Source organism: Pipistrellus kuhlii, unplaced genomic scaffold (genome assembly GCF_014108245.1).
Source record: "Pipistrellus kuhlii isolate mPipKuh1 unplaced genomic scaffold, mPipKuh1.p scaffold_m20_p_39, whole genome shotgun sequence".
NCBI lineage: Eukaryota > Metazoa > Chordata > Mammalia > Chiroptera > Vespertilionidae > Pipistrellus > Pipistrellus kuhlii.
In genome coordinates this window covers 1,306,793-1,324,703 of record NW_023425539.1, presented here as the reverse complement: position 1 = coordinate 1,324,703, position 17,911 = coordinate 1,306,793, and the positions used below count along the sequence as shown (strand labels likewise).

Here is a 17,911-nt window from a genome sequence, read left to right as displayed (position 1 = left end):
GTGTGTGTGTGGTTTTTTTGGGGGGGAGGGGAAGAGTCCAGGAATGGGTACTGGGGAAAGCCCAGTGAAGCTTCGGACTAAGCCTAGAGGAGTAGAACAGTCGTGGAAAGCAAGCCCCCAGGGTGTCAGAACCCTGCTCCCTGGGCCGGCCAGCTGCCCTTTGCTCCCTGCTCAAGCTGCCCTATGCCTCCCCGGACAGGGACCCGCTAAGTGAATGCCCTGGCCTTGCTTCTAACTCCACTTCTGTTTTTAGATGCCACCATGGCTGCTTCGGTTTTCACACTCTTACCCTCTACAGCCAGGGAGCTAATGTGGTGCCAACCAGGGCTGCAGGTGGCACAGTACCGGCCCCAGGAACCAGCGGCTTTGGCTGGGAAGCCCAGCAGGAAGACCTAAGTAAATATTTCTCCCCAGCTCCGAGCTGGGAATCAGGGTCACTCCAGGACAAGCTTAGTGTGAAGTCCCAGGAATGACTTGGCAAGGTTGGGAGAAACTGATCAGGGCCTTGGCCACGCTTGGAAGGAAGAGAAATCTCACCAGCTGACCCATTCCCATTATCCTTAGCATAGAAGCCGAATCCCCTTTCCACCCAAAGGCCCTGTAGCAGGCTAGTCTTTCTTTTGTTCTGCTAACTCTCATCCCCTCACCCTCCCACCCTAGGGCACAGGCACAGGCTTTCCGTCCAGGGTTTCTCAATCTCAGCACTATTGACATTTTGGATTGAATAATTTCTCGCTGTGGGGCTGCAGTGTAGGGGCCAGCATCCCTGGCCCACTCGATGCCATTAGCAACACAACTTGATCCTTCCCCATGACAACCAAGAGTCTCTTTAGACATTATCAAACAGTCCCTGGGATTCCGAATTGCCCCCAGTTGAGAACCACTGAGTTAGACAAACTTGGATTCAAATTCTAGCTCTTACCAGCCCTGAGCTTGATGAATATACTTAACATCTCTGAGCTTCCGTGTGCTCATCTACAAAATTGAATGAATAATAAATTCACATTGTAGGGATTAAAGAAGGAAATGCCTAGCACAGCACCAGGCTCACTGGCCCACAGTTGGTGCGTTAAACATTAGCTGCCTTCACTTTTCTCCCTGCCGGATCAGCGAAGGCCAGCCTCACCCGGCATGGGCTCACTGCCGGGGCAGCTGCAGCTTGCCTTCCTGACTATCCAAGCCATGACCTCCAGGACACTCAATATTGAGGTTGGCAAAGGGGGCTGGCTAATTTGGTCCTAGATTCTCCAAAGTCCAAAGGTGCTTGGGTTGGGATTCAAGGAAAAATTTGGAATAGATGTGTTACAAAGCATTATATCTCAAGATATGGCCTGCAGATTGCCTGCATCAGAATTACCTGGGGTGCTGTTAAAAATTCAGATTCCGCCGAAACCGGTTTGGCTCAGTGGATGCAGGCGTCCTCAAACTTTTTAAAGTGGGGGCCAGATCACGGTCCCTCAGAGAGCTGGAGGGCTGGACTATATGAACTACTAATTCCTACTGTAACACCTCGGCTGCGCTCACTGCCCAAAAAACCTGGCGGGCCAGATCAGACTCCTCTGTGGGCCGCATGTGGCCCGAGGGCCGTAGTTTGAAGACGCCTGAAGCGCCGGCTTGGGGACTGAAGGGACCCGGGTTCGATTCCGGTCAAGGGCATGTACCTTGGTTGCGGGCATATCCCCAGTAGGGGGTATGCAAGAGGCAGCTGATCTATGACTCTCTCTCATTGATGTTTCTAACTATCTCTCTCCCTTCCTCTCTGTACAAAATCAATAAAATATATTTTAAAAAAAAATTCAGATTCCTGCCCTAGCCGGTTAAGCATATGCCCGGGTTTTGGGCTTGATCCCCAGTAGGGGACGTGCAGTAGACAGCCAAATCAATGGTTTCTCTCTCATCATTGATGTTTCTATTTCTTTCTCCCTCTCCCTTTCTCTCTGAAATCATTAAAGTTATTTTTAAAAAATTCAGATTCCAGCCGTGGCCAGTGTTGCTCTGTGGTTAGAGTCAGCACAACAAAGGATCTCGAGTTTGATTGCTGATCAAGGGCACATACCTGGGTTGCAGGTTGTGCCCCGGTCAGAGCACATGTGGGAGGCAACCAGTAGATGTGTCTCTCCTGTGGATGTTCCTCCCTCCCTCCTCCCCTTCCACTCTCTCTGAAAAGCAATGGGAAAAATATCCTTAGGAATAAATATCCTTTTATTTACCAAAAAATAAAAATTCCGATTCCTGGATTTCATCCCAGGCTACTGAATCAGAAGTACTTAACCAAGTTTGAAAAACCACTGTTTTAGGGCTCAGACTGGGGAAGGCGTCAATGCCTCAGAAATCTTAGTGCACTCAGAGCTCACCATTGCAAGGACTTTCTTGTTAAAGAGAAAGGAAGAATTCTGATTGGATTTACTCTCTTGGAAATATTTGTTCATTGGCAGCCAAGGTTGATCTGGCCCCGGATGATTCATTAATCCTAACCAGTTCATTAATTATCTTCTTTGCTCTCACTGCTTTGCAGAGTTAGGCTATTACTAGAACAGGAAGATTCATTTTAGAATCTAAACTACCTCTAAATGTTTTAAATACTCCTTTCTATATTCTGGCATTGAAAAGACATAACTTAAGTGAAAATTAAAAGGAAAATCTTATGGAATAATGAAAAAAAAAAAAAAAAAAAGGAGCCGAAACTGGTTTGGCTCAGTGGATAGAGCGTTGGCTTGGGGACTGAAGGGACCTGGGTTCGATTCCGGTCAAGGGCATATACCTTGGTTGCGGGCATATCCCCAGTAGGGAGTGTGCAAGAGGCAGCTGGGCGATGACTCTCTCTCATCGATGTTTCTAACTCTCTATCTATCTCCCTTCCTCTCTGTACAAGATCAATAAAATATATATTATAAAAAAAAAAAAGGAATTCTGAGGTAAGGTTAGTTACACCCAAGGTCATGGTTGCATTGCAAGCTAAAACCACTAGAGGGCAGGGCACACACAGACTTACAGAAAGAAAAAGTGCCTGTTCAGCCTAGGTAAACTGAGACCAGAGTAAAGACCAAATGGACCTAAGTTTATGGGCACTAAGAAGCAAGTACTACCTCCTGACCATCAAAATCCATCCTCTAGTCTCAAGTTCACAGACCCAAGTTGGGGATGAGAGATTGACAGGAACACCTAATTTTCCAGCTGGAAAGAATAATGGTGCTGTGGCCAAGGAGCACAGAGAACATTGGTTTTAGATTGGCCTGGATTTGAATCCTGGCTCTACCTTCTTAGCTATGTGACCCTGGGCAAGTTACCTAAGGTAGTAATTTTCCTAATCCTAATGAGGATTAAACAAAACCAGGTATGGGAAGTGGTTAGCATGGTGCCTAGATCCTAATTAGTGGTCGTAAGTTATGACCAAGGTCTGATGACCAAGCACTTCAAAGGTTCCAGCTGCCCCTTCAAGAAAGAGGACACAGCAGCCCCTGGCTCAGCTGGTTGTAGTGTTGACCCGAACACCAGGTTTTGGGTTTGATTGCCGGCCAGGGCACATACCTACCGGTAGTTTTCAGGCTCAGTCTCTGGTAGGGCAGCAGCCAATTAATGTTTCCTTCTCATATCCAAGTTTATCTCTCTCAATTAAAACGTATCCTCAGGTGAGGATTAAAAAATGAGAGAGAGCCGAAACCGGTTTGGCTCAGTGGATTGAGCATCGGCCTGCGGACTCAAGGGTCCCAGGTTCGATTCCGGTCAAGGGCATGTACGTTGGTTTCGGGCACATCCCCAGTAGGAGGTGTGATGGAGGCAGCTGATTGATGCTTCTCTCTCATCGATGTTTCTAACTCTCTGTTCCTCTCTGTTCCTCTCTGTAAAAAATCAAAATATATTAAAAAAAAAAAAAGAATAGTCCTTTAAAATAAATAAATAAATAAATGAAAATAAATAAAAAATTAAAAAAAGAGAAAAAATATGGAATCAGATTATAGCAGAGCCATTCCTGTCTCTTCTCTAATTTGGACTTCAGTTTTTCTTAAGTGACCTTAAGGAACCCCCTACACAACTACTACACCACCTTCTAGGGGTGAGACTCAAAACACAGCCAGTGGTTTCACGGCAGACAATGGCCTTTCTGTCCTGCAAGTGAGTCAGAACCAAGACCCCTTGAAGGAGTCCCGTAGCATTGCTGCCAGGAATCTGGTTTTCACTTACTGTCCTGGGCTGCACCTCCCCGCACTGTGGTATCTGCAAGGTTCTGCCCCAGCAAGCAAGCTCCTTGGCAGGGCAGAAGCTGATCTCAAACAGGAAGTCTTAGGGAACATTTCCTCCTGAGAACGCAAGGCCTCTGAGCCTGGGCCACTTCTCTCCCGAAGGTCGTCAGGAATTAAAAAAAAAAGAAAAGAAAAAAAAAAAAGTGTGTGTGTGTGGGGGGAAGGGGCGGGAAGAGAGCCGCCAGTTGGGAGGACTTCAGGGCAGAAAGTGTGTGCACCAGCTTCAAAGTCTCCCTTCTGCCACTTGGACTTTTTTTTTTTTTTTTTTAACTAACCTTTTTTTAAAAAATATATATTTTATTGATTTTACACAGAGGAATTGAGAGGGATAGAGAGTTAGAAACGTCGATGAGAGAGAAACATCGACCAGCTGCCTCTTGCACACCCCCCACTGGGGATGTGCCCGCAACCAAGGGACCTGCTCTTGACCGGAATCGAATCCGGGACCCTTCAGTCCGCAGGCTGACGCTCTATCCACTGAGCCAAACCGGTTTCGGCTGGACAAACCTCTTTGATGGCTCTTGGTGAAAACCTGTAAAATATATAAACAGTAATAACCGCCATCCTCCCTAGGTTCTGCGAGGCCAAGTGGAATGTTCCTGATCACACAAGTTTTGGAAAATTAAAAGTTCCTTCTTTTGGAAGCCAGTACGGAGGCGATGAAGGGACTTGATTGAAAGTCGTCAAAAGTCCCTTATCTGTAAAACCGGGAGGGGCGATCAGTCCCCTAGGGCTCTATCTCTGGAAAAAGCCCTCCCTTCGATCAGTGTTCGGGATGGTGCAGAAGGGAGCAGCGAGGGGAGGGCCAATCTCGTGGGCAGTTCAGCACTCACTCCTCTGCACTGTTGGGGCCGATTGGGGCCCCTTTCAGCTCCGGAGGAAGCAAAGCCGCCACCAGCTCGGAGCAGAGCGCGGGGCCGCAGGGGGACGAGGTCCGCGGGGCGGCGGCGCGGGCGGTAGGCGGGGTCCCGCCCGCCCCGCGGAGCCACGTGCGGTTGTTTCCGAGCAGGGCGGTCACGTGAGCCGCGTCAGCTGACCCGTCACGGCGGAGCCCGGTGCAGGCACCGCTCTGCGTCCTCCCCGGCGCGCCCGGAGCGCGGGACCCTGCGGAGGGGTAAGAGCGCCCCCGCCCTCCCCTCCTCGGTCCTGGGCCCACCCCAGCCGCCTGCGCCCGAGCCCCGGGCCCTCGTCCACCGCTGCTCCGCCCATCCGGCACCCCGGAAGCTGTCACGAGGAGGGCCGTGGCCTCCACCCCGCGCGGTCCCCAGGCGGCTGGGAGGGGGATGGCCCTGGGGACCTGGGGACGGGAAGTCTCCCTTACCTCCGGGGCCGAGGGCTGGTCCCCGCCCCCAAACCCGGACATGGAGGAGCTGCTGCAGAGCGTGCAGAGGGATCTGAGCATCGATGCCCGGCAGCTGGCCCCAGCCCCTGGGGGCAAGCACGTGGTGGCCCTGGTGCCCGCGCGCTGGCTGGCCAGCCTCCGCGAGCAGCGCCGTGTGCCCCCGGGGCCCTGCCCCCGGGCAGACAGCCTGAGCGAAGCGGAAGTCAGGACTCTCCTGCAGAGATCAGTGCAGAGGCTGCCCCCAGGCTGGACGCGAGTAGAGGTGCACGGGCTTCGGAAGCGGAGGCTGTCCTACCCGCTGGCTGGGGGCCTGTCCTTTGAGGAGGGTTCCTGCAGCCCTGAGACCCTCAATCGCTTCATGCAGGATGTGGCTGCCCAGAACTATCGCAACCTATGGCGCCACGCGTATCATACCTACGGGCAGCCCTATAGTCATAGCCCTGCCCCCTCAACTGTCCCTGCCCTGGACTCAGTACGACAAGCGCTGCAGAGGGTCTATGGTTGCCCCTTCCTGCCCGTGGGTGAAACTACCCAGTGCCCGGCGTATGCCAGGGATGGCCCCTGCCCCCCTCGGGGCAGCCCGGCCTGCCCCAGCCTCTTGAGAGCTGAGGCCCTGCTGGAGTCGCCGGCGATGCTGTACGTGGTGCACCCCTATGTGCAGTTCACCCTGCACGATGTGGTCACCTTCAGCCCCGCCAAGCTGACCAACAGCCAAGCCAAGGTGCTCTTCCTCCTCTTCCGTGTGCTGCGGGCCATGGACGCCTGCCACCGCCAGGGGCTGGCCTGCGGGGCCCTGTCTCTGCACGACATCGCCGTGGACGAGAAACTCTGCAGCGAGCTCCGGCTGGACCTGAGTGCTTACGAGAGACCGGAGGAGGAGGAGGCCGGGAGCGAGGAGACCCCCGCAGCGAGGGACAGGGCAGGCACTCACTGTGGAGAGGAGCGAGGAGGGGGACCCGCGTGTCCTTCCTGCCAGAAGGAACTTAGGTGCCTGGTGCTGGACTGGGTCCACGGCCGCATCAGCAACTTCCACTACCTCATGCAGCTGAACCGACTGGCGGGCCGGCGGCAGGGGGACCCCAACTACCACCCCGTGCTGCCCTGGGTGGTGGACTTCACCACGTCCCATGGGCGCTTCCGGGACCTGCGCAAGTCCAAGTTCCGCCTCAACAAGGGGGACAAGCAGCTGGACTTCACGTATGAGATGACGAGGCAGGCGTTCGTGGCAGGCGGCACGGGGGGCGGGGAGCCGCCCCACGTGCCCCATCACATCTCGGACGTGCTCTCTGACATCACGTACTACGTGTACAAGGCCCGGCGCACCCCCAGGGCCGTGCTCTGTGGCCACGTACGGGCTCAGTGGGAGCCCAACGAGTACCCCGCCAGCATGGAGCGCATGCAGAGCTGGACCCCGGACGAGTGTATCCCCGAGTTTTACACCGACCCCTCCATCTTCTGCTCCATCCACCCTGACATGCCTGACCTGGACGTGCCCGCCTGGTGCGGCTCCAGCCAGGAGTTTGTGGCCGCCCACCGGCTGCTGCTGGAGAGCCGAGAGGTGTCCCGGGACCTGCACCACTGGATCGACCTCACCTTCGGCTACAAGCTCCAGGGCAAGGACGCCGTGAAGGAGAAGAACGTGTGTCTGCACCTGGTGGATGCCCACACACACCTGACCAACTACGGGGTGGTGCAGCTCTTTGACCAGCCGCACCCCCAGCGCCTGGTGGGGGCTCCCGCCCTGGCCCCCGAGCCGCCACTCATCCCCAGGCTGCTGTTCCAGACCATCCGGGAGAGCACCGGCCGGGAGGACTTCCCGGGGCAGCTTGCGAACGGAGTGGGCAGGCTGGTGTTGGAGGCCACTCCCTGCGAGGCTGGCTGGGCCAGGGACAGACCCGTGGCCGGGGAAGACGACCTGGAGCAGGCCACGGAAGCCCTCGATTCCATCTCCCTCGCCGGGAAAGCGGGCGACCCGCCGGCTCCCTCTTCTTCCTCTGGCCAAGCTCCCCCAGGCCTCCTGTCCTTCTCGGTGGCCTCCGCCTCTCGGCCAGGCCGCAGGAACAAAGCTGTGGGGACGGACCCCGGGGAAGGCGAGGAAGGGAAGATCCTCCTTCCGGACGGCTTCCATCCCGTGCAGGCGCTGGAGGAGCTGGAGAAGCTGGGCAACTTCCTGACCAGAGGTCTGGGGGGCCCGCTGGAGGTGCCCGAGCAGCCCCGGGTGCAGCCGCCTGTGCAGCTGCGGGACCTCCTCCATCGGGACATGCAGGCGCTGGGCGTGCTGCTGGCCGAGATGGTGTTCGCCACCCGGATCCGGTCGCTGCCGCCCGAGGCGCCTCTGCGGGCGCGCTTCGAGGCCGCTCGGGGGCTCTGCGCGCGCCATCCCAAGGAGATCCCCGTGTCTCTGCAGCCCATGCTGGACACGCTCCTGCAGCTGAGCGGACCCGAAGGCCCGGCCACAGCCGGGGATGGCACGCTGGGCCCCCTGTTTGCGTACAGACCTGTCTCCCAGGGATTGCCCCCGCCCTCCCCGGCCCAGCTCCTCAGCCCCTTCAGCTCCGCGGTCCCCTTCCCTCCCTACTTCCCTGCCTTGCACAAGTTCATCCTCCTGTACCAGGAGAGGCGCGCGGAGGACGAGGCTCAGGGGCGGGAGCTGGTCTTTGCTCTGTGGCAGCAGCTGGGTGCCGTGCTGAGCGACATCACCCCCGAGGGCCTGGAGATCCTGCTGCCCTTCGTGCTGTCCCTCATGTCCGAGGAGCACACGGCTGTGTACACGGCCTGGTACCTGTTTGAACCCGTCGCCAAGGCCCTGGGCCCCAAAAATGCTAACAAGTACCTCCTGAAGCCTCTCATCGGTGCCTACGAGAGCCCCTGCCGGCTCCACGGCCGCTTCTACCTGTACACGGACTGCTTCGTGGTCCAGCTGATCGTGCGGCTCGGCCTGCAGGCCTTCCTCGTCCATCTCCTGCCCCACGTCCTGCAGGTGCTGGCTGGTGCGGAGGCCTCGCAGGAGGAAAGCAAGGGCCTGGCGGGGGCTGCCGAGGACGAGGACAGCGGGCTCCCGGGGGCCAGGCCCAGCTCCTGTGCCTTTGGGGAGGAGATCCCGATGGACGGGGAGCCTGCCGCTTCGTCAGGCCTGGGGCTCCCGGATTACACGTCCGGCGTCAGCTTCCACGACCAGGCGGACCTCTCTGAGACGGAGGACTTCCAGGCGGGGCTGTATGTGTCCGAGTCCCCGCAGCCCCGGGAGGCGGAGGCCGTGAGCCTGGGCCAGCTGAGCGACAAGAGCAGCACCAGCGAGACCTCCCTGGGCGAGGAGCCGGCTGCCGAGGAAGGGGGAGCCCCCGCCGACAAGAGCAGCCTCCGGTCAGGTGACAGCAGCCAGGACTTCAAGCAGAGCGAAGGCTCCGAGGAGGAGGAGGAGGAGGAGGAGGAGGAGGAGGAGGAAGGCTGCGTGGTGTTGGAGGAGGGGGAGGAAGAGGAGAAGCCAGATGAAGTCCCGGGGGCACCTGAGCTCACTCTCTCCAACACCCTGCTGTCCATGGATCCGGATGTGGCTGCCGGCGGCGGTGGGGCAAACGGGGAGGAAGAGGAGGAGCCGCTGACTGAGCGGTCGGAGGGCCAAGAACAGAAGATCCTCCTTGGTGAGTGCCGGAGCCTGAGTGGGTCGGTCGGTCCTCTGGTTTGCACTCAGCGTCTGCAGAGCGTGAGCTGTGCCAGGCAGTGGGTCGAGCAGGTCTGCACGCAGCACAGATGTGGGCCCGTCCTCCTGGAGCCCACACCCGGCAGGGGAGATGCCGCGTTAAAGACGGTTTTGTGTAAGCGTAAGCCCACGTTAGGGCAGCGCTAGAAAGGACACAGCGGGGTGCCACGAGGGAATATAAAATGGGGCTTAGGTCTAGTTTTCAGGGTCAGAGAAGACTTTTTCTTTTTTAAAAAAATATATATATTTTATTGAATTTTTACAGAGAGGAAGAGAGAGGGATAGAGAGTTAGAAACGTCAATAAGAGAGAATCATCGATCAGCTGCCTCTTGCACACCCCCTACTGCCCGCAAACAAGGTACATGCCCTTGACCGGAATCGAACCTGGGACCTTTCAGTCCGCAGGCCGACGCTCCATCCACTGAGCCAAACCCAGAGAAGACTTTGAAAGTAGGGCCAGCTGAGGTTCAGCGGGCAGGAAGTAGCTAGGGCAGAGTATCAGGGCCTGCTGGGGGAAGAGCATTCCCTGCAGCGGGAATAGCACTCGCAGAGCTCGGAGGCTGTCACGGTTCTGTGGAAAACCAGCGAAAGGCCAGCGTGTTTCAGCTGGGGGAGTGGAGGGCAGGGCAGGGAGCAGAGATCAGACGGGGAGGTAGCCAGGGTGTCCCTGATGAACTGGAGAAGAGTCACCGAAAGGATAACCTGGAGCAGCCCTCAGGCCCAAGACCCGTTGGCCCCCTCGGCACTGCAGTGGTGGTGTGTATGTGTGGAGGGGGAGCGGCCAGGCTCAGGCCAGGCCTCTTGGCAGATTTGTAGCCAGAGTGGGCTAGGTGGGTGCCGTGGGGTGGGGTGGGGTGGCGAGCCGCCGTTATCTGGCGAGCTCAGGGGCCGCTCCTCCCTGCAGACACTGCCTGCAAGATGGTCCGCTGGCTGTCCGCCAAGCTCGGCCCCACGGTGGCCTCCCGCCATGTGGCCCGCAACCTGCTCCGCCTGCTGACGTCGTGTTACGTTGGTAAGACCCGTGGTCAGAGCTGAGACTTCCCCCAGGCCCTCTGCCCATCTCCAGCCCCCTCTAGGCGATCCTCGCTGCAGACCACGTCCTGGGTCCCGGGCCCCATTCTGTAAGCTTCTCTCTGCCTTCGGGCGTGGGGCAGACCCCAGGCTAGAGTGAGGGGGAGCGGCTACCACAGACCCTGGAAGGCCGACGGACCCCCGCCCTCTGCCGGCCCTCGAGCCTCTGGCCTCCCCTCGGCAGGGTCCACTCGGCAGCAGTTCGCAGCGAGCAGCGGCGAGAGCCCTCCCCTGGGTGCCGGCAACATCTACCAGAAGAGACCGGTCTTGGGTGACGTGGTGTCGGGGCCTGTGCTCAGCTGCCTCCTCCACATCGCCCACCTGTACGGGGAGCCCGTCCTCACCTACCAGTACCTGCCCTACATCAGCTACCTGGTCGGTGTCCGATCTGGCAGGCTGGGTGGAGGGGCTGACCTGGGGTCGGGGGTGGGGGGGCGCCTCCGGGGATCCGTGGGGCAGCCTGGCCCTCATCGGCGCTGTGTCCCCAGGTGGCCCCAGGGAGCGCCTCAAGCCCCAGCCGCCTGAACAGCCGTAAGGAGGCGGGGCTGCTGGCCGCGGTGACTCTGACCCAGAAGATCATTGTGTACCTCTCGGACACCACCCTCATGGACATCCTGCCCCGTATCAGCCACGAGGTCTTGCTGCCCGTGCTCAGCTTCCTTACTTCCCTCGTCACAGGGTAGGCCCCGGCCCCATCCTGCGGGAGGAGCAGCCCAGCTGAGGGGCCAAGGGGGGTGTGGGGACCGGGAAGCTTGGGAGAGAGTCCACTGACATTGGGCTGGGGTCCTGGTTCTGATCCCAGCTGTGTGACCCTGAGCAAGCCACACCTTCCTGTGCCTCAGTTTCCGCTTCTGGCTTGGGCCACTTGGCCTTGTAGCACCTTTCTTTTTTTTTATTAAAGATATTTTATTGATTTTTTTACAGAGAGGAAGGAAGAGGGATAGAGAGCTAGAAACATTGATGAGAGAGAAACATCGATCAGCTGCCTCCTGCACACCTCCTACTGGGGATGTGCCCGCAACCAAGGTACATGCCCTTGACCGGAATCGAGCCTGGGACCCTTCAGTCCGCAGGCCGACGCTCTACCCACTGAGCCACACCGGTTTCGGCTTGTAGCACCTTTCGCTTCCAGCTTTTGACAGATTCTGGGCGAGTCGCACCGTGTGGGGGGCCGGAGCTTAGTAAGCTCTTTCCAGGTTCCCCAGCGGAGCCCAGGCCCGGACCGTCCTGTGTCTGAAAACCATCAGCCTCATCGCCCTCATCTGCCTCCGCATCGGACAGGAGATGGTCCAGCAGCACCTGAGCGAGCCCGTGGCCACCTTCTTCCAGGTCTTCTCTCAGCTGCATGAGCTGCGGCACCAGGTGGGCGGACCTGCCTGGCGGGGTGCGCTGGGCAGGGGGCCGAGGCCTCGGCTGACGCCCGGGCTCCCTTCCCCCAGGACCTGGGCCACGGCGAGGGCCAGCTGCCCGAGGTGGCCTTCTCGGACGGGCAGCAGCGGCCGGTGGACCCCGCCCTGCTGGACGAGCTGCAGAAGGTGTTCACCTTGGAGATGGCGTACACCATCTACGTGCCTTTCTCCTGCCTGCTGGGTACTGGCCCGCCCCTTTCCGCACACAGCCCCTGAGGCTGTCCTTTTCCCTGGGAGGGCCTGTACTCCCTTGCCTTCAGAGTCAGTAGTGGGTGTCAGCACCGTTTTCTGGGCCAGAGCAAAGGTGGCCTCGGACTTCCCGTCTCAAGGTGACATAATCACAGGGACCGAGCGTGTGCCAGCAAGGAGGCACAGGAGTGCCTAGCGCCTCCCCGGGGAAGGTGGGGCCATCAGACTGACGCCCTGATGTCTCTGCAAACTGCCTGAGAGGAATGAGCAGCCCACCGTCCCCTTAGGTTCCCGCACGGTGCAGGCCGGGCACTGCTGAGGGCCAACAGGTGCCATCTCCCTGAGTAGGATGAACAGCCCTGCGGTCAGATACGCTGCCATCCCTCCGCCACAACCTAAGCTCTGGGAGGGACAGCGAGACCTGTGTTGTTTGTTCTCCTCTGTGCCCAGCACAGAGAGAAGATGCTCGCGTGTATGTAGTGCACGAATGCATCCACACTTTCCTGGGGGGCAGATTGAGGCTCAGAAATGATGAAGCGTCACTTGCTCAGAGTTGCTCAGCCAGTACCTGCCCTGTCCCCTCTGGTTCCCAAGCCCTCGGCTGGGTGGAGGCAGCTACCTGTTCCCTAATCTTAGGACCACTTCCCCTTCCACCCAGGTGACATCATCCAGAAGATCATCCCTAACCACGAGCTGGTGGGGGAGCTGGCGGGGCTGTACCTGGAGAGCGTCAGCCCCAGCAGCCGCGGCCCCGCCAGCGCCAGCGTGGAGCCCGCTGCGCCCAACGCCGGCCTCGGGTCCGACCCCCAGGGCGGGGGCTGCGCCCAGGACGACGGCCACTCGGGGACCTTCGGGAGCGTCCTGGTCGGGAACCGCATCCAGATCCCCGAGGACGCGCCGCCGGAGAGCGCGGCGGGCGCCCTGGGCTTCGTCCCCGGGGCGGGCGGCGGCGAAGGCGAGGACCGCGCGCTGAAGCGGGAGCTGCCGCGGAGCGCCCGCGGGCTGAGCGGGAACTGGCTGGCGTACTGGCAGTACGAGATCGGCGTGAGCCAGCAGGACGCCCACTTCCACTTCCACCAGATCCGCCTGCAGAGCTTCCCGGGCCACTCGGGGGCCGTCAGGTGCGTGGCGCCCCTGGGCGGCGAGGACTTCTTCCTGAGCGGCAGCAAGGACCGCACCGTGCGCCTCTGGCCGCTCTACAGCTCGGGGGACGGCACCAGCGAGACGGCCCCGCGCCTCGTCTACGCCCAGCACCGCAGGGGCGTCTTCTTCGTGGGCCAGCTGGAGGCCCCGCAGCACGTGGTGAGCTGCGACGGGGCGGTGCACGTCTTCGACCCCTTCACAGGTGAGCCGGCCCGCAGGTCTGTGCTGCCGCTGCCCCTCCGTCCTCCGGGAGGCCTCGGGCAGGGGGCCCGCGGGGGCCGTGTTGGAGCGGGGCGGTGTGTGCTGTGGGTGGCCCAGGGAAGCCACCCAGAGGAGCAGTGAGGACTTGGAGTCCGTGAGGTCACGGTTTGAATCGGCCCTGACCACTTCCCTGCTGGGTGGTCGCGACTGCTGGGAGCATCCGTGTTTCCGTCTGGGAAATGGGAATCAGAACAAATGGTTTAGCTCGGCGGTCGGCAAACTGCGGCTCGCGAGCCACCTGGGGCTCTTTGGCCCCTGGAGTGTGGCTCTTCCACAAAATACCACGTGCATTCCCTAACTGGTTTGGCTCAGTGGACAGAGCATCGGCCTGCGGACTGAAAGGTCCCAGGTTCGATTCCGGTCAAGGGCATGTACCTTGGTTGTGGGCACATCCCCAGTAGGGGGTGTGCAGGAAGCAGCTGATCGATGTTTCTCTCTCATCGATGTTTCAAACTCTCTATCCCTCTCCCTTCCTCTCTGTAAAAGAAAAAAAAAATCTATAAAATATATTAAAAATAAAAAACACCTCGTGTGGGCACGCACGTACAGTGCGATTGAAACGTCGTGGCCCCGGCGCAGAAGTCGGTTTTCGGCTCTCCAAAGAAATTCCAATCGTTGTGCTGTTGATGTTTGGCTCTGTTGACGAATGAGTTTGCCGACCACAGGTTTAGCTTAACAAAGGGGTTTGGCTTAGCATGGAGCATTAGTACATGTTTGATAAACAGTGGCTTTATTTTTTGGCCTCAGTGGGAGGAGAAATGAAGCTAAAAGGGGGTTGGAGTAGCATTGAGGTGGACAGAGGGAGATAGCATTCAGTCATTGCCTTGTGGGTGGGGGGGTGGGGATGGGAGTCTGGGCTGGCCATGAAAGCAGGAAGACAGGAGGGTCAAGAAGCATCTAGTATTTCCTGGGGTCCCTGGGGGTGTGAGAGGCAGGCGTGGGCCTGGGCGGGAGGAGAGGCGCCTCCATGAGCTGCTAGAACCCCAGGACCACCGCACGCTTCCTTTCCAGGGAAGACCCTTCGCGTGGTAGAGCCGTCGGACAGCAGGGTCCCGCTGACCGCCGTGGCTGTCATGCCTGCCCCCCACAGCAGCGTCACCATGGCCAGCTCCGATGCAACCCTGCGCTTTGTGGACTGCAGGAAGCCTGGCCTGCAGGTCAGGGACGTCCCGGGGCCTGAGCCTGGGCCTGGGTGCCTTTTGGCGGCAGGGAGAGGTCCCCAAGAGAGAAGGCCAGGGCGTGGTTTCTCTTTGGAGACAGATCACCTACAGAAGCACAGCCTGGGGGTGGGACTCTGAAGGGAGAGCTCTCCCCTGGGTTGGGGGGGGGGGGGACAGAGGCTCCGGCTTCCCAGTTGTGTGGGCGTAGGGCCGAGCAGGGCCGCAGGGAGCGTGGCTTGGAGCCGGCAGAGCCGGCAGGGGCACCTCAGCCTGTCTTCCTCTGCCCGCAGCATGAGTTCCGCCTGGGCGGCGGGCTGAACCCGGGGCTGGTCCGCTCCCTGGCCGTGAGTCCCAGCGGCCGCAGCGTCGTGGCCGGCTTCTCCTCGGGCTTCATGGTGCTGCTGGACACCCGCACGGGCCTGGTTCTCCGGGGCTGGCCTGCCCACGAAGGGGACATCCTGCAGATCAAGGTGACAGACCACTCCTCACTCCTCCGGGTCCCCACCCCTGTGTAGGGCCCGCCCAGGACAGGCTCAAGCTGATCTCCCCGAGGCCTGCCCGCCCGAGGAGCACCCTGAGCCGGCCTCCCCGCGGGGCCTTGGCAGGAGGCAGGCCCGGGGGCGGGCGCTGCGGGCGAGCTGACCCTTCCGCTCCCTGGAGATGTTCTAATGAGTAACCCTTGTCCATATTTGTCTTGCTTGGAGGATCAGGGGTCGGGTCCCGTCCGTGACCCAATTCAGGTTAAATAAAGCTCAGCTGCGAGGCTGTTTACTGCCCCCAGACCACTGAGCAGAGTCCATGCCCCCTGCTGGGCTGCTCCGGTGGGGGCAGGGGCAGGGGCAGCCCGGGCATGGGGATCCTGCCCCCTCCCGTTCTCAATCACAAACCTCAGGGAGGCACAGGGCTACTTGTGGGAGGATCTTTCCTGGCAGCTGGGCTTCCCTCCCCATCCTAAGGGGAGGCCAGGCCAGCGCACATGCACTGACGCTGCTCGGGACAGGCTGCCTGGGTTTCCTTCAGACCCCCGCCCCAGCGGACCCTGGGCTGCAGATGCCTCTAAATTCTGACTTTCCAGGAGGGCTCTGGGGTCAGCCTGGTGTGACTAATCCTTGGTGTGACGAGTTAACTTTCCTGAGCCTCCGTTTTCCCCTGTAAAATGGGGGCGATGGCGGCATTTGCCGCAGAGAGCGGTCACAAAGGTTCTGTGTGGCGATGCGGCATGCCTAGTGACTGGGTTAACGAAGCGGTCACGTACCCCTATTAATTAACATGCGCAGAACGTGGGAGGACGGCAGCCTGTCAGCCGCTCAGAACGTCCCGTCTTCCCGGGAGAGACGGCGGGAGGACGTGGGAAGACCCTGGAGCCGGGTGGGCCCACGGGGGCCCCGGGCCCTGCTGAGGCTCCTGTCCCCGAGCAGGCCGCGGAGGGCAGCGTCCTGGTCAGCTCCTCCTCTGACCACTCCCTGACCGTCTGGAAGGAGCTGGAGCAGAAGCCCACCCACCACTACAAGTCGGCGTCCGACCCCATCCACACCTTCGACTTGTACGGCAGCGAGGTGATCACCGGCACCGTGGCCAACAAGATCGGCGTCTGCTCCCTGCTCGAGCCGCCCTCCCAGGCCACCACCAAGCTCAGCTCCGAGAACTTCCGTGGCACCCTCACCAGCCTGGCCTTGCTGCCCACCAAGCGCCACCTCCTGCTGGGCTCGGACAATGGGGTCATCCGCCTCCTGGCGTAGGCTGATGCGGGGGCTGGCCAGGCCTGGGCTGGCAGACATCCACCGGGAGCCCACCCCTCACCCATGTGTCCCCTCCATGTGAGCCTCTGGCCCATGCCCAGGGCAGCCCTGTGGCCTGCCAGCTAGGGCAGAGTGGGAGTCCAGGCTCCTGAGCCCCCAGGGCTGTCAGGGGTCTCAGTCATGACTTGGGGAGACTCCCCCTAGCCAGCAGGAAGCAAGAGGAGGAGCTGGGGAAGCATTGCTGCCCCTCATCACCCCAGTCCTGCCCTCTGCGTCCACATGGGGACGGGTGCTCAGGAAGAGGAAGCGAGACCGGCCATGGCCTCCATCTTTCCAGCCAAGGCCCCCCACTTCCTGCTGGGCTCTCTGGCCCTGGCCCCCCAGCACCCCGTGGTGCTTGGGCTCCAGCCTCTCCGGTCCAGGAATGAAGGGCCTCGGGCTGGGGTTTGAATGTTCGCGCAGCCAGGCCCTGCCCAGCGTGGGACCCGTAGGACAAGATGGAGGTCAGGACCAGGGCAGAGAAGATAGACAGGGCCAGCTGGTGCCTGCCAGGAGTGGCCACAGCCTCGCCTGCTTACTCCTAACCACAGACGGTGCCTTGAACTGAGGAGGCAACCTCTGGGCCCAGAGGGTGAGATTGGGGGCCCAAGACTCTTAAATAAAGGCCAAGAAGAAATTTTAAAAAATATATATATTTTATTGATTTTTTGCAGAGAGGAAGAGAGAGGAACAGAGAGTTAGAAACATCAATGAGAGAGACCAGCTGCCTCCTGCTCACCCCCCGACTAGGGATATGCCCGCAACCATGGTACATGCCCTTGACCGGAGTCGAACCCGGGACCTTTCAGTCCGCAGGCCGACGCTCTATCCACTGAGCCACACCGGTTTTGGCGAGCCAAGAAGAATTTCATCTGTGCATCTCAGGTCTCCCCTGGGGAACAAGACCATCCCGGGGTCCCCGTGTCCCACCATGTGGAGCAGAGATGGGGTCTGGCCTGGGCCCCTGCTGCCTCCTCACTGTTCGCAATAGATGTAAATACGGCCAATAAACCCTTTGGAAACACCTTGCAACGAGTGAGGCTTTTCTTGTCGGCCATGTCAGGTGGGGAGACGTTGAGATCCCACCGCTTGCAGGTCGGTGAGGAGAGGGCGAGGAGTGGGGCAGAGCGGGGGGGGAGGCAGGCCGGCCATTCTCCAGATGGCACAGCGAATAGGGCTCCTGCTTCCCGCAGCCCCACGCCAGGCCCCAGAGCCCTCCCCCCTGGGCAGGGAAGCAGGCATGGCTCCCAGTGAGGTAGGGTGCTGAGAGAGGCTGCATCCCTCAGCATCTCGTTCCATCCCCTGCCTTCTGACCCAGGCTGAAGGCAGCCAATCAGGATCCTGGGCATGTAAGAGTGGGAATGGGCAGAAACCGGTTTGGCTCAGTGGATAGAGCGTCGGCCTGCAGACTGAAGGGTCCCAGGTTCGATTCCGGTCAAGGGCATGTACCTTGATTGCGGGCTCATCCCTGGTGGGGGGTGTGCAGGAGGCAGCTGATTGATGATTCTCTCTCATCGATGTTTCTAACTCTCTAACCCTCTCCCTTCCTCTCCGTAAAAAAATCAATAAAATATATTAAAAAAAAAAAAAAAAAAAGAGTGGGGATGGGACATCCT

The 17,911-nt window shown here is 59.6% G+C and overlaps 1 protein-coding gene across 2 annotated transcripts; it reads left to right on the top strand.

Annotated features, from left to right (window-relative positions):
• The first annotated feature begins 5,266 nt into the window (after window positions 1-5,266).
• On the top strand, window positions 5,267-16,607 carry WDR81 (WD repeat domain 81). Of its 2 annotated transcripts, XM_036408435.2 has the most exons (10): window positions 5,267-9,224; window positions 10,189-10,296; window positions 10,540-10,730; window positions 10,844-11,034; window positions 11,552-11,717; window positions 11,795-11,945; window positions 12,612-13,298; window positions 14,369-14,514; window positions 14,808-14,987; window positions 15,936-16,607. In XM_036408435.2, the coding sequence occupies exons 1-10, from the start codon at window positions 5,525-5,527 to the stop codon at window positions 16,254-16,256; spliced, it is 5,841 nt and encodes a 1,946-aa protein (XP_036264328.1). In that variant the 5' UTR covers window positions 5,267-5,524; the 3' UTR covers window positions 16,257-16,607. The 2 variants fall into 2 exon arrangements, 1 of the variants encoding a protein (XP_036264328.1); XR_004982742.2 differs by lacking the exon at window positions 15,936-16,607 and having other exon boundaries at window positions 5,269-9,224; window positions 12,612-13,308; window positions 14,365-14,514; window positions 14,808-14,944.
• The last annotated feature ends 1,304 nt before the right edge of the window (window positions 16,608-17,911 follow it).